At 37.0% G+C, this 14577-nt stretch overlaps 1 protein-coding gene across 2 annotated transcripts in view; it reads left to right on the forward strand.

Annotated features, from left to right (window-relative positions):
* The window catches only part of EMB (embigin), a 42407-nt gene that overhangs the window by 15584 nt on the left and 12246 nt on the right, over nt 1-14577 (forward strand). For both annotated transcript variants that reach the window (XM_028097930.1, XM_028097929.1), the window contains exons 4-5: nt 9842-10025; nt 10258-10346. In XM_028097930.1, coding sequence (XP_027953731.1) covers nt 9842-10025; nt 10258-10346 — 273 coding nt within the window. The remainder of the gene's footprint in view (nt 1-9841; nt 10026-10257; nt 10347-14577) is intronic.

Raw genomic sequence — 14577 nt, forward strand, 5'->3', positions numbered from 1 at the left:
ATGCTATCAAAAAAAAAAAAAAAAGATAAAACATGCTTGAAAAATAGCCAAACAGAATTTCTGGGGATAAAAACTCAATTTGTCCGAGGAAGTCAAAACCCTTTTGATCACTCCCTACTTCTGTCTCAGCTGAACTCTTTCCAGGGGTAACCTCTGTTCATACAGTACTATGTAACATTGTTTTGTATTCTTTAATATTAGTGGTTTAAACCCATATGTATTGTTTTGAATATTTTTTATTGTCAATCAGTGTTAATTCTTGAGATCTAGCCATATTATATGGACATACCTTATTTCTTTTACTTGTGTGCACAGTTAAACATACCAGTTTTCTTAGACATTTTCCTCTAAATGGACCCTAGTTTGTTTAAATTTTTTTCTGTTGTAAACCTTCAATAATGAACACTTCTTTCTACGTATCTCTCTCTGGGAATGACTGTGTGTGTTCCTTTAGGAGATAAATGCCACAGGGTTGAATTGCTGAATTAGAAGTTATGTGCATTTTATTTATTTTATTTTTTAAAAGATTTTATTTATTTATTTGACAGAGAGAGACACAGCAAGAGAGGGAACACAAGCGGGGGGAGTGGGAGAGGGAGAAGCAAGCCTCCTGCAGAGCAGGGAGCCCAGTGTGGGGCTCGATTCCAGGACCCTAGGACCATGACCTGAGCAGAAGGCAGATGCCCAACCACTGAGCCACCCAGGCGCCTGCATTTTAATTTTAATACATACTTGCAAATTGCCCTCCAAAGTAACAGTTTACCTTTTCCCTCACTCTCATATTTGACTGTCATCCTCCTTAGTTCCTGACCAGCATCACCTGATATTGTTAAACTCTTTCATCTTTGCCAGCATGAGTGCTAAAAGCTGTATCACTGTTGTTTTAATTTGTGTTTTGGAATTGGACATACTTATATGTGTGTGTGTGTGTGTGTGTGTGTCTGTGTCTGTGTCTGTTAATATCCCATATCCATTTTCCTGTTGTGTTTATATACTTTTAAACTGATGTGAGACAGCTATACATTTTAAATACTAATTTATACTTTCTATTGAAATTGTAAATATTGTCTCCTAGTTGTCTAATTAAACATTTACATTGTGTTTTTTATTGTGAAGAAGTTTCATTGTTTTGTTTTCTCCTATCATTTTTACAGAAGTATTTTCATAGTTTTTTACCCTTCAGTTTTTAATCCTTTTGAAATACAGTTTTATGTACTGTGTGTGAAAGGTCACTAACTTTATTAAATTATTTTTATATAGAGAGCCAAGGTCTCAACACCCTCTACTGAATAGTTCTCCTTTTTCCTACAGTTTTGAAATATCACCCTAATCATATTCCAAATTCCTATGTGCTATTCTGTTCCTTTATTGTTTCAGTGTTTTTCAAACATTCTATAGAGTTGGGCAAAATAAGAAATTTACCTTGTAACCTGATTTACCACCCATGCACACACATGGGGAAACACATACGCACAGTAAACAAATGTTCGTTAAGCAACACCCACGCCTCACAGGTGTGTTACACTGGTAGTTTCTTCTTTTTCAATCCTTTAAAAAAACAAATTTGGTGATAACTATTAACTTGACTTCCTGACCGCTAATAATTTCCAACTTGCAATCCAGAAAATTCTACCTAATTTCTTGGTATTTTGTAGCATCATTAACACATTAATATTATTTTTGAAATATTATGATACATCTTTATATCTTTGTTCTTTTTTATTTTAACAGGTTTTCCAATGTCCTACATTTTCACTCTTTCATGTAGATTTTTTTGGAATCAAGTTCCACAACAAATACTTCTTGGATTTTGACTGATTTTTCACTAAACTTGTAGAATAATTTGTAGGAGACTTAATGATTTTATGATATTGCATTATCACCTATAATTTAGATCTCATTTGAGTTAGGATTCCTATTACATTAATTTTTTTTTCCTTTTTAAAAAGTATTTAGAGCACTTGGATGGCTCAGTCGGTTAAGCTTCTGCCTTCGGCTCGGGTCATGATCCCAGGGTCATGGGATTGAGTCCCGCATTGGGTTCTCCAGTGGGGAGCCTGCTTCTCCCTCTCCTGCTCTCCCTGCTTGTGCTCTCTCTGTCAAATAAATAAATAAAATCTTTAAAAAAAATAAAAATAAATAAATAAATGAAAAGTATTTAAAAATTATATGTACTTAAGGTGTACAGCATGATGGTTTGAAATATATATATGGTGAAATGTTGCTACCATCAACTAATTAACATATCATCTCACAAACTTTTTTTTGTATGATTAGTTTACCTGAAATCTACTATCTAAGCATATTTCCAGTGTTCAATACAGTATTATTAAGTAGTGTCTTCATGCCTATACATTAGCTGTCTAGTCTTATCCTACATAATTGCAACTTTGTACTTTTTGACCAGAATCTCCCCATTTCCTCCAGTCCCTCAGTCCCTGGTAACCATCCTTTTACCCTCGGTTTCAATAAGTTCATCTTTTTTCTTTACTTTTTTAGATTCCACATATAAGTGAAAAAATGCAGTATTTGCCTTTCCCTGTCTGGCTTATTTCACTTAGCATAATGTCCTCCAGGTTCGTCCCCGTTATTGTAAAAGGCAGAGTTTCCTTCTTTCTCATACCTGAGTAATAGTCCATCTTCTTTACCCATCCTTCTTTCTGTGGGCACTTGGGTTGTTTCCACATCTTGGCTCTCATAAACAATGCTGCAGTGTTCATGGCAATGCAAATATCTCTTTGGGATCCTGATTTCATTTCCCTTAGATATATACCCAGAAATGGGATTGCTGGATCGTATGGCATTTCTATTTTTGTTTTTTGTGGAAGCCCCATACTGTTTTCCATAATAGCTGTACCAATTTACAATCCCACCAGCAGTGTATAAGAGCTCTCTTTTCGGGGCGCCTGGGTGGCTCAGTCGTTGAGCATCTGCCTTTGGCTCAGGTCATGATTCCAGGTCCTGGGGTCAAGCCCCGCATCGGGCTCCCTGCTTGGTGGGAGGCCTGCTTCTCCCTCTCCCACTCCCACTGCTTGTGTTCCCTCTCTCGCTGTGTCTCTCTGTCAAATAAATAAATAAAATCTTTAAAAAAAAGAGCTCTCTTTTCTCATGTAGCTGTTGATCATTTGTATCTCTTCTTTAAAGAAATGTTTATTCAGGTCCTTTGCCCATTTTTAAATTGAGTTATTTGTTTTCTTGCTTTTGAGTTGGTTGTGTTACTTATATATTGGGGATATTAGCCCCTTATCAGATTATGGTTGGCAAATATTTTCTTCCATTCTGTAAGTTGCCTCTTTACTGTGTTGTTTATTATGCAGAAACTTTATAGTTTGATTAATTCTACATGTTTATTTTTGCTTTTGTTGTCTATGCTTTGGGGCTCATATCCATGAAATCAATGCCCAGACCAATGTCAAGAAGTTTTTCCCCTGTGTTTTCTATTTCCCTAGTTTTATGATTAGGATGGAAACCAAATTCTAGAATATGCCAAAGACCTAAGGAGGAAAGACAGCAAGAAACCTTGGCACAGTCTGGTTAAGAACAAACTGAGGGTTCTAGAGGGGAGGGGGGGTGGGGGGATCGGTTAGCCTGGTGATAGGTATTAAGGAGGGAATGTTCTGCATGGAGCACTGGGTGTTAAACGCAAACAATGAATCATGGAACACTACATCAAAAACTAATGATGTAATGTATGGTGATTAACATAACATAATAATAAAAGATATTGTTGCTAGTACTGTACTCTTGATATCAATGCTCAGGGTAAAGGCACGTAGTAGATTTTTAGTATAATTGTGAATGGATGGGTAAGTGAAAGGCATGTAGCCGGTGTTCAGTAAGTAAGTGTTGAATGAATGGGTAAATGAAGAAATGATACCTTATCATTGCTAGACATTTGCCATTGCTGTTGTGATTAATTTCTCAATTTTGCCTAGGTCCTTAAGTCATTCCCTCTAACTTTAAAGTCCTAGGTGGGAGGATATGATTAGTCAAATGTCATTGCCCTTAGCCTCAGAGAATTAGAAGGAATATTTTTGGCTTACATAGTGACTGAGGGGGCTTTGCTTCTCATTAAAACTTACACAGAGGGGAAGGGTTTTCAGATTCTGGTTATCCAAAAATATAATAGTCCACTACCAGAGCGTTGGATTAATTTTGTGTTAATTATTTGGAAATGATAGTAACCTATTTGATTGCTAAAACAGTTTAACCATTAGTTGTATTTTCTCTCTAACTGATATGAAAAGTTGTTGCAATATTGTCCTTTATGTTGTAGAAAAATGTATTTAATTGGTGGATTATTACTCAATGCTATACCCTCCAATTAAGTACCACATTATTCAAAACAAGAAGAAATGTGCCTTTCTAAAATTCAAATGGAACCATGTCCCTTTTAAATTTTTCTTTGAAATAATTTTAAATCAGTTTAGAAAGTAGGGAAATAACCATTATACCTGGTACTAATGGAAATGGAGGAAAATTGTGACCAGCAGGAACTTTGTTTAATGAAATTCAGCCAGCATCTTTTTTTGGCTAATGTAAGAACATTTTCCATAATATTGCTGAAGCTTTGAATTATGTTTGGTAAATCCAGCTTCATTTGTGTAGAAGCCATCCACATTTTCTAATATTTCCCTTCCTTTTGATGCTGCCTGAATAAAATTCCCAAAAGTTTGAGAATAAGCTATTCTTATATAACGCCAGCCACATAGTTCCTAGGTCTTGAGGGATTCCCAAGGGAGGACTTTGAGATTGTGTGTGTATATGTGTGTATTATGTATGTAGACACACATATACATACAGACCCATACACTCTTTTATACTCAGGTTAGTTAGGCTTACAACCTTTGGGTTTCCTGTGCACATTGGTGATTTTCTATTCTAAGCTATGGAATTCAGGAACCACAGGTATTTTAGATTCTATCACATCAGTTTTGTGCTGATCAGATGGCATGTAAATAACTTGATAGATTCAGTGAAATAAAAGACCATGAATGAAACTTAATTTGGGAGGAGGTGAAAATTATAAGAATCAAGGAACAATTTTCTTTTGTTATTGTACAAATTTTGAATATGAAGTTTAAGATATATGTGTTTTATTCTTATTCAGAGGAGTTATTTTATAAACTTAGTTAAACTCCATATGGTAAGGAGCATCATATAAATGGAGCAACATGTTAAAAATAGGATTGAATGTTTCACTTTTATATAGGGGTGTTGGTTTCATGTTAGAGTGGCCACCTGAATTATTTCTATAAGGATTCTAGATGTTCCATCTGTATTTTAGGATGTAACATGGGACCTCACTGACTTCTATGGTAAAATAAAGGAAAGCTCCATATTTCCTATCTCTGCATCAGCCAGAATTGTCCCATTTTGCCAGTTTTTTATGTTGTGGTACATTTAACTCTTATAAATAAAAGTTTCTGCTTTTAAAGCATGTTTGGAAACACTGTCCTATGCAAGAAATTTTACTTTGCTTTTTCCACATTTTTCTTTTTTATAACAAAAAACAAAATAGACTTTTATTTCAAGTGATATGTTTCCTAAATGGGCCCATTAAGGTCTAACTGTTATCATTTCTTTAAAGATTTCAAATTGCTTAAGTGTCCATATACTTTTAATAATTTTAATTATGAAAATAAGAGACAGGTGTAAATTACTATATGACTTTAAGAACAGTCTTTTAAAAATATAGTTCAGGGGTGCCTGGGTGGCTCAGATGGTTAAGTGTCAGCCTTCGGCTCAGGTCATTGGGCTCCCTTCTCCACGGGAGGCCTGCTTCTTCCTCTCCCACTCCCCCTGCTTGTGTTCCCTCTCTTGCTGTCTCTCTGTCAAATAAATAAATAAAATCTTAAAAAAAATTAAAAATATAGTTCAGAAACTGAGTAAATAGGTATAGTCTTAGAAATGTAGATATGGATGTTTTTGCAATACTCTAAATAGCAGAAACGCATTGCAGTTATGGTTTTGGGGAGGTTGAAACATTGTCCATTGAGTTCAATGGACATATTAGTTTGTTGGCTAATTTAAAATATTTTAAAGTTAGAGGTAAAACTTTTAACATATTTTTGATTTTCTGTTAGGAAAGCAAGCTGCAGAAGCATCTGCGAAGTATTACAAGAAACAGGGAGGTAACAATTAGAGCTTGGAACCTGGCCTGATTTAGAGAGAGGCTACAGTACAGTTTTGATAGACTCATTTAGTTCAAAGTGTGAATGTTTAAAATATGTTGGTCATACCATTTGTCTACCATCACATTGCTGTATTGCTGCATTACAAATTTGTTTCATCTTCTCTTAATATTTTCTTTCATTTAAAATCTCAGTTTAGGGGCGCCTGGGTTGCTCAGTCGGTTAGGCACCCAACTCTTGATTTCGGCTCAGGTCATGATCTCAGGGTCATGAGATCAAGCCCCACATCAGGTCCATGCTCAGTCTGCTTGTCCCTCTCTCTCTGCCTCTCTCCCTGCTTGTGCACATGCTCGCACGCTGTCTCTCAAATAAATAAATAAAATCTTAAAAAAAAAAAAAACCTCAGTTCAATTGTTTGAAAGTGATAAGGAAGTTAATTTCATTGTCATGAGAATGTCATATCTTTGGCAGTTGGTACACACAGTTGATTATGAGAATCTGGACTCAGCCACACCCAAATTTGTATTCATACCTGTCATTATCATGATATATGATCTAGGGAAAGATAGTTAACCTTTCTTTGCCTCAGCTTCCTCCTCTATGAAGTAGGAATGATAAAAATGGTACTTATAGAATTGCTGTAAAGATTAAATGATATGAGCAATACGGAACTTCAGGCAATACCTGATAGCTTTTGTTATATTCTCCAGTGAGATCAATATTGAGAGGAAGTTAAGTGGGAACTTATTCAGCAATTAATAGATCACTAAAATTTTCCTTATGATAGCTCATTTAATCCTTTCTGTAGTCTCGTGAACTATGTCTTGTGCCATTTTACAAATGAGGAAACTGAGGTGTCCAACATAAAGATACATGGTGTTGCCCTGTGAGTCACCTCAGGCAAGGAACCAGACACGGGGCTGTTCCCTTATGACATGGAGGTGATTGTTCATATTTTAACTTCCCGATATTTTAGGAGGCTCCAGTGAGCCGCATCACTGAAAAGAGTGTGGTGCCCTGGAGTCCCCTTCTGGAATGTAAATACCTCTGTAATGCCTCCTGCAAGGAGTGATAATGCTGTTTTGTCTTCTTGCCAGCCCTCCAGCAAGAAAGATGGTCTGTATTCAACCCCCACAGGGTGCCCAAGAAATAATGCAAGGGTCACAATAGCTTTCTCTGGGTGCTCAGAACCTCTGGCAACTCCATGGCCTATAGCAAGGCCTGGATCTCCTCAATTCTGAGCAAGGTGGCTTTGCCAGTATAAACCTGGGCTGGGCAGAGGCCAGCAGTAATGAGTGACACTCAGCTCAGACCTGGGGAAACAACTCAAGAAATCTGCAAAGGCTTTGTCCCTGAAGCAACAACTGAGCAGAGTTTTGCAAGATGTGAAAGAATTTTCACATTTAGGGGCAATCCAATATATAGAAAGCAGGTTTAAGTCATCAATAATAATGCTCTATCAACAATTTCTTAAAGTAACATTCCTTGGAAGAATTATTCCTCTGTCAACGTAGATTTGGTTCCCTTTATTATTCTCTTTCATAGTCACAGTGGAAGAAAGTGTTTGTTACATTACCAAAGTCTACAGACTTTGGTAGATGGTCTGTCTCCCACAAGGAAGGAAAAGAGGTAGTTAGGTTAGACAGTTAAGGACGTTTTTAACCTATGATAAAGCACTTTCTGTAATATGGTAAGATAACAGAATATGCTATATTGGGGTGAATACAGAGACTGTATGGAGAACTCCTTTATGAAATTGACTAAGGAAGTAAATTTCCTTGACAGAAAGACAGACCTAGGTTTTCAGGGTACCCCAGAGCTAAAGCTGAAGGAGGAAAATTTACAGAAAACAGAAGCTTAGGACCAAATATGATATATCTTAAAACATTTTCTCCTGTTACTAGTACCTAATGTAATTTCTGGTATGCAGTAGATGCTCAGCAAATGCACGAAAATATGCAAATTCCTTCAGTTTGACCACTTCAGTTTTTTCTCTGTATAATTGAATCTTGTTAAGATGTCTATACCTAGGGTTTTGTTTTGTTTTGTTTTGTTTTGCCTTTCTTTTTGTGCATAAAATTCAACTCAGCACTTCTGTAATTATGCAAGTAGTTATTCTGGGCATGTGCTCACAAAGCACTTCACACTAGCTGTACTTCACTGTCTGCAAATTTTGTACCTGGTCATTGCTTAAGGAAGCATTTTTATAAAGTTTTAAATGTAATTAAAAGTGATGTTATGCTATTTAGGTTCTGTTTTTTTTTTCTTTCTGCATTTTGGCTCTGCATTCTGCTTTTACTGATGCCACGCTATTGAGCAGGAGATTGAGAGATGTGTTTATATAATGCATTGCCCTCTCCCAAACACAACCCTTTTTATTTCCTTTAAGAGTAACCACCACTGTTCTGGTTTTTAGGGGGTCACGTCTTTGCTTTTTAAAATTGTTCTGTCACACAGGTGTACATCCCTAAATATAGTTTAGTTTTGCTTTGTTTTTTTTAAAGGTGTGTTTCTAAAGTATCTTTTCATTTTTAGGTTTATTTCTTTCCTTTTTCTAATTTACCTGTTGAAAACACCAGATCGTTCATCTTGTTGAGTTTTCTCACACCCTAGATTCTGTCGATCACTTTCACGGGGTGCTGTTTAACAAGTTTTTCCATCCTCTGTATTTCCTGTAAACTGGTAGTTGGATCTAGAGACTTAGTTTCAGTACCCCCTCCCCCTTTACTTTTTTTCTTTTTTTGGAGGGGGACAAAACGACTGCCTAGGTCGTGGGGTGTCCCTCCTTAGGAGACACACAGTTCCGTGTCTGAGAGGGTTGCAGCAGATGATGCAGAATGCCGAGATCCACGATTCACCAGGAGTTATAGCTCATTGTGTCAGATTTCTAGAGTTTCTTCACTTATTGGCTGGAACTGTATAAAAAGAAAGTTTTCCTCCTCTATTATCTGGTTACCAATTGCACATTTAGTATAGGAAGAGCAGTGTACCTGTTTGGTTTTTTTCCTTTATTTACTACTGCTCAAAAAAAAAAAAAGTTGGCTCTAATGTATCTGCCATAAGTGGGATATAGATATCTATAGAGATATATCACCTCATGGTTTTGTACCAGAATTTCAAATTCGATGAGAAGTCAGAAGTACAGGATGAGTGTTTGAATTCTGCCATTCATCTATATCTTTGTCCAATCCCTACAAGTTTTTAAGGACTAAGAAGACTAGGAATGACAGAATTAGTATATCACACAAACCCACATTCTACTCTAAACGTTCTTGTAATAACGATGAATGATATGATTCCTTAAAGGAATCAAAGCAGTTACTCCATTCTCTCCCTTAGGTTTTGTTTGCTTTTACGTGGGAGTGTTTCTGTACAGTCAAAGCATAGGGCCCCCCTTTATACAGTGCTCTTTCCCCTATATCCTTGTCAGCTGGAAATTTTAAGGAGATTAAGATTATAGCCTTAGGCTTTTGCTATTCTGGTAATGTAACAAACACTTTCTTCCGCTGTAACTATGAAAGAGAATAATAAAGGGAACCAAATCTATGTCGACAGAGGAGTAATCCTTCAAAGGAATGTTACATTAAGAAATTGTTGATAGAGCATTATTATTGATGACTTAAACCTGCTTTCTACATATTGGATCTCCCCTAAGTGTAACTTTTACAACATCTTTTTTGTTTTGTCTTTTCTTTTGTGGCTAATAGAACATTCCAGTGTGCCAGCGGAAAAAAATATCACTTTAGAACAACCTTCTAAAATAAAACTCACATGCCAATTCACAACATCTGGGGATGTGAATTCAGTAAATGTGACTTGGAGAAAAGGTGATGAACAACTTGAGAATTATTGCATCAATGTCACAGGAAACATCCTGTATACCCAGTACATGTGAGTACATAAAATTTTAACCTGCATGGCTCGATGAAATTCATCAACTTTTAAACATTTTTGATGACTGGGCATTCTTTCCTTTGCTGTCTTTTGAAGGTTATGCTAATATTCTAATTTGCGTATTTACAGAATTGTTTCTCTTTTAGAATTTTGATTAAATGCTAAGTCTTTTTCATTTTTATCAAGAAGTGTTTTGAGAACTAAGCCCATATTAATAAATTCTCTTTAGGTTTACCATCATTAACGGCAAACAAATGGGAAGCTATTCTTGTTTCCTTGAAGAGGAAAAGGAACAAAGGGGCACATTTAATTTCAGAGGTTAGTGCTAATAATTTATAGAGTAATAACTTCAGCATTATATTTTTAGGATTCTGAATCCCCAAATTTTTGAATTACCATTACAATACTAAACGTAATGAGCTGAAAGAAAATCATATACTTTTCCACTGAATCTTAAAGTGGTGACCTTAAAAATGGAACTTCCCAGTCTTCCCAGTGGTAGCACTGCATTTCCCAACCCATTCCCACTCCTGTCCCTCCCCTAGCTTAAATCGAGATTTTAGTGTGAAAGATGGGGCTGCCAGGTTATTTGTAACAGTCTCTTGAATTTATTTGCTTATTCATTTGTTTAGCCCACTAAACTCAGAGCTTTTATATATTGTCCCTTTAGGCATCTGTGAGAATATGCTTCGGTGTTCTGTACCCGTGGGTCTGGGACTTGGGGGGTTTAGGGATCCATAAAATTTAAAAATAATATGGAGATGCACAAAGGGTTGCCAGTTTTTGGTCTCCTAAAATAAGGAAAAACCCCAGAATAAAATCCATAGCTCTTCCCTGTGGAACAAGAAGAAGTAAGATCAGAATATTTTACTCTTAACTATCATTAAAGCAAAACTATAAAGGTCTCAATCTCATAAGAGAGACTAGTCACTGAGCTGGACACTTATCTTCATGAAAAACCCCTATTCTGTGATAGATTAGGGAACCACAGTGTCCATGCTGGTATCTGGGAAATGTGGTCTGTTGCCATATTAACTGTTCTGGGTTTTGCTTCACATTAATTTCCCAAGGTACATGAGAAATTGTTCTCCACTTTTCCTGAAAATTGTGAGGTCTGGCTAGCTGCCCTGACAAAATATGGATACTGTCTCCAAGGCCCCATCAATAGCAGAATGGCCTGCTCCAACATTATCATGATTTAAGGTGGTTCGCTCCTCTGTCCCTCCATCCTTCCCTATATTCCCCCTGTTCTCACAGACTCATTTCCTTCATGTGGTTTTGTAAATGTTCTTACTTGGTAAATATAATAAATTCTTGTGTTTATGCAATTTGGTGTCTGCAAAGGCAGAAACTATTCCCATCCTTTGATTATGTTGATCATGTACATTCTCTCTTAACCTCCTTTCCTCTGTTTGCTTAATTTAATTTAGTGAAGGATAGATGCACCGTACATTTCCTTCCCTTATTCCCTTCCTTCCCTTGTCTTTTTCTTTCCTTCCCTCCTTCCCCATCTTCCTCCTCCCTTCTTTCTTTCCTTCCTAATGAGCTAAGAGGATATTAAACACACGCACACACACACACACACACACAGTCCTCTAGTAAACATTTTATTGAATTTCCTTTAAATATGTAAAGAAGGCCTATAGATTTTGAGGGAATACTCATCAAATCTTGAGGCTTAAAGGGATTCCAGGAGATTCAGTTTTAAAAATTGCTTTTTTCGGGCGCCTGGGTGGCTCAGATGGTTAAGTGTCTGCCTTCGGCTCAGGTCATGGTCCCGGGGTCCTGGGATCGAGTCCTGCATCGGGCTCCCTGCTCCTTGGGAGCCTGCTTCTCCCTATGCTTCTCTCTCTCTGTCTGTCATGAATAAATAAATAAAATCTTAAAAAAAAAAGAGTTAAAAAAAAATAAAAATTGCTTTTTTCCCCATCTAGATAGGACTGTTTTCTAGAAATATGTACTAGTTACACCTGTTCAGACTTTAAATATTGACTATATTATGCTTTTTCCTATTTGCTGTCTTATAATAAATTACTTAAATTATTATTTGGCAATGATCTGTCCTGCCTCTAATGTGAAAGATTAACAGAAGCATTTTATTTTTCAATATACCAATACATTTAATGCCACGTGGTCTTGGAGAAAGCCTCTTGATTCCATATCTATTTTGAGATGACCAGGCTGAATCATCTGGCTGGTGTCAGGAGCACCAACACAAGGCTTAGGTTTGAAATCAAATGCTTGAGAAATGCAAAGAGCCACTGAATATTTACTGTTTTTCTTTTTGTAGTTTTCTTAAAGTAGTTTAGTTCAGTTTATTAGTTTTTAATGCCCACTTAACAGTAATATAACTTTTAAGTATATACTGTCTCGAAGATATTTATAAAATTAATAAGTTGGCCCTTTCCAGATCTTTGGTAAAATAATATTTTCCTGTAACTCATCTAAATTGAATATTGCTTGGAGAAATAATTTCATTTGATTACAATTTAAAGGCATCTGCAGAACAATTCTTTTATAGTTATTATTTAATTAGATCTGTAAGGCTTATAGGATGGCATCTATTTTTATAAATATCCTATTATATTATGTCTCCACATGACTTGCTTATGGGTTTTCCTAAGAAGAAGGCTTATTTTTACTTAGCAATCCTACAGTTGAGTGTGGTTGAAAAGCCTTTTTTATCCTCTATTTTAAATTCAGCCAAAAAAACCCCATTCTGTCATTGACCAAATGAGTAACTAGTGCATGAGCCTGAGTCCTTAGAACAATTCATCAGCAAAGCCCCTGCTTCTGCCTTTATGGGAGCTGGTTGATTTATTACTACAAGATTACAAAAGGGCCTCAAATCACTGATTAGTACAATGCAAAAAAACCTGCTCACTTTGTGTTTGGCTGTTGATGCTGGTACAGGAGAGAGAGCAAAAGTCACACTGGAAGCTTGCAAGTGCTAACATGTTGTGATTACTTTTCATTCAAGAAAGATGAGAGGTGGGCTACTGTGTTTCTCAGTAGCAGGTCAACTATTCTGATGTAGTTGCTGAAAACTTCTATAATATTCATCAGTGTTAAAATCTCTCGTTAGAGGGGCACCTGGGTGGCTCAGTCGGTTAAGCGTCTGCCTTCAGCTCAGGTCATGATCCCAGATCCTGGGATCGAATTCCACATCTGGCACGCTGCTCAGCGGGGAGCCTGCTTCTCCCTCTCCCACTCCCCCTACCTGTGCTCTCTCTCTCTGTGTCAGATGAATAAATAAAATCTTAAAAAAAAGAAAAAATTAAAATTTCTTAATAGAAAAGATGCAGAAATTTAGTTGGTGAAGGGTAAGTAATGGCACAAAGAACTTCTGAGAATTCTTGGTGAGATTTTGATGGTGCCAAGTGCTGTGAAGCCTCTCTTGGCCTAGCCATCTGTCTTCACTAGTAAGTATCCAGGGAGTCAAAATATGGAATAGTACTATGGAAGAATCAGTTGGAACTTCAGCTTCAAACCCCAGTGCTGAAGTCTAGTTAGCTGTCTTTGACTATGTGGAAGAATCTTTTCCCTAATTTGGTAATACCTAAATGTCCTTGGGCCGAAAATGACCCAGGCTGATTTTCTTCCTAGTTCACGATATAGATCTCTAACTTTACAACTCCATAGGGCTTTGACTGTCACCAGGTAGATCCTGGGCCCCATCTTCTTAGACACTAGTTTGAATCAGCAATTTCAGCATCTTCAAACTTGGATTCCTCCAATCCAAGACTCTCACCAGTCCTGCCTTATCCAAAGTTTCAAAAGGTCAACAGAACATATTAGAACACCGTATCGCTGTGCTTCTTTGCATAAATATTTCCAAACCTAAGTAGCAGCCCAGAACCAACTGGGACCTCTGGAGAAGTTCTAACAAACTGGTGTTTCCTGACCATGGTGCCTTTTGTAATTTAGATCCACACTGCTGTTATCAGCCATATAAAATGTAGCAGAGCAGTGGTTAATGTCCACCTTTTCACATGGAGTTTGAGAAGTGTGGTTTTGCTTATCTGAGGTTTGGAAGGAACTTTGTGGCTTCAGAAAAGAATCCTTATTTTAGCCAAGCTTGAATCTGTGCTTATCTGCAGGTCTTTAGTTGAGGCCTACCCTAAAGTAGGGTAGACCTTTCCAGGAGCTTCTGTGTTCTCATACTTCATTTAATAATAAAGCCACACCAGGTGTTCGGCATATTGGAATGAAGTATGACTCGGTCGTGGTCTTGAACGGAGAGATTGATCGTGTTTTGTCAGGAGGCCCTCAGATAACTTCCTTCTCACTTGGTCCAGTCATGCTTTTTCCTAGCAAAATCTCAAGTAAGGAAATACACACCAAAAAAGGGACACTAAGGCAAAGTAACATTTTGTTATTGGCCAGCCTTGGCCACAAACCTTGCTGAAGTTCTTGGAAGGCTTTGCCACATGGAAGGCTTCTTTTTCCTCAATGAGGTCGTACTAACCTTAAGCCAAAGCAGAGCCTTATATTCCTTCACAGCCCAAGGTCAGTTAGGTCTTTACTCCTCTGGACAGGAGGATAACAC

The sequence above is a fragment of the Eumetopias jubatus genome, unplaced genomic scaffold (genome assembly GCF_037043125.1).
Source record: "Eumetopias jubatus isolate StellerSeaLion01/CBP00866 unplaced genomic scaffold, mEumJub1_p1.0 scaffold_5, whole genome shotgun sequence".
NCBI classification, from domain to species: domain Eukaryota; kingdom Metazoa; phylum Chordata; class Mammalia; order Carnivora; family Otariidae; genus Eumetopias; species Eumetopias jubatus.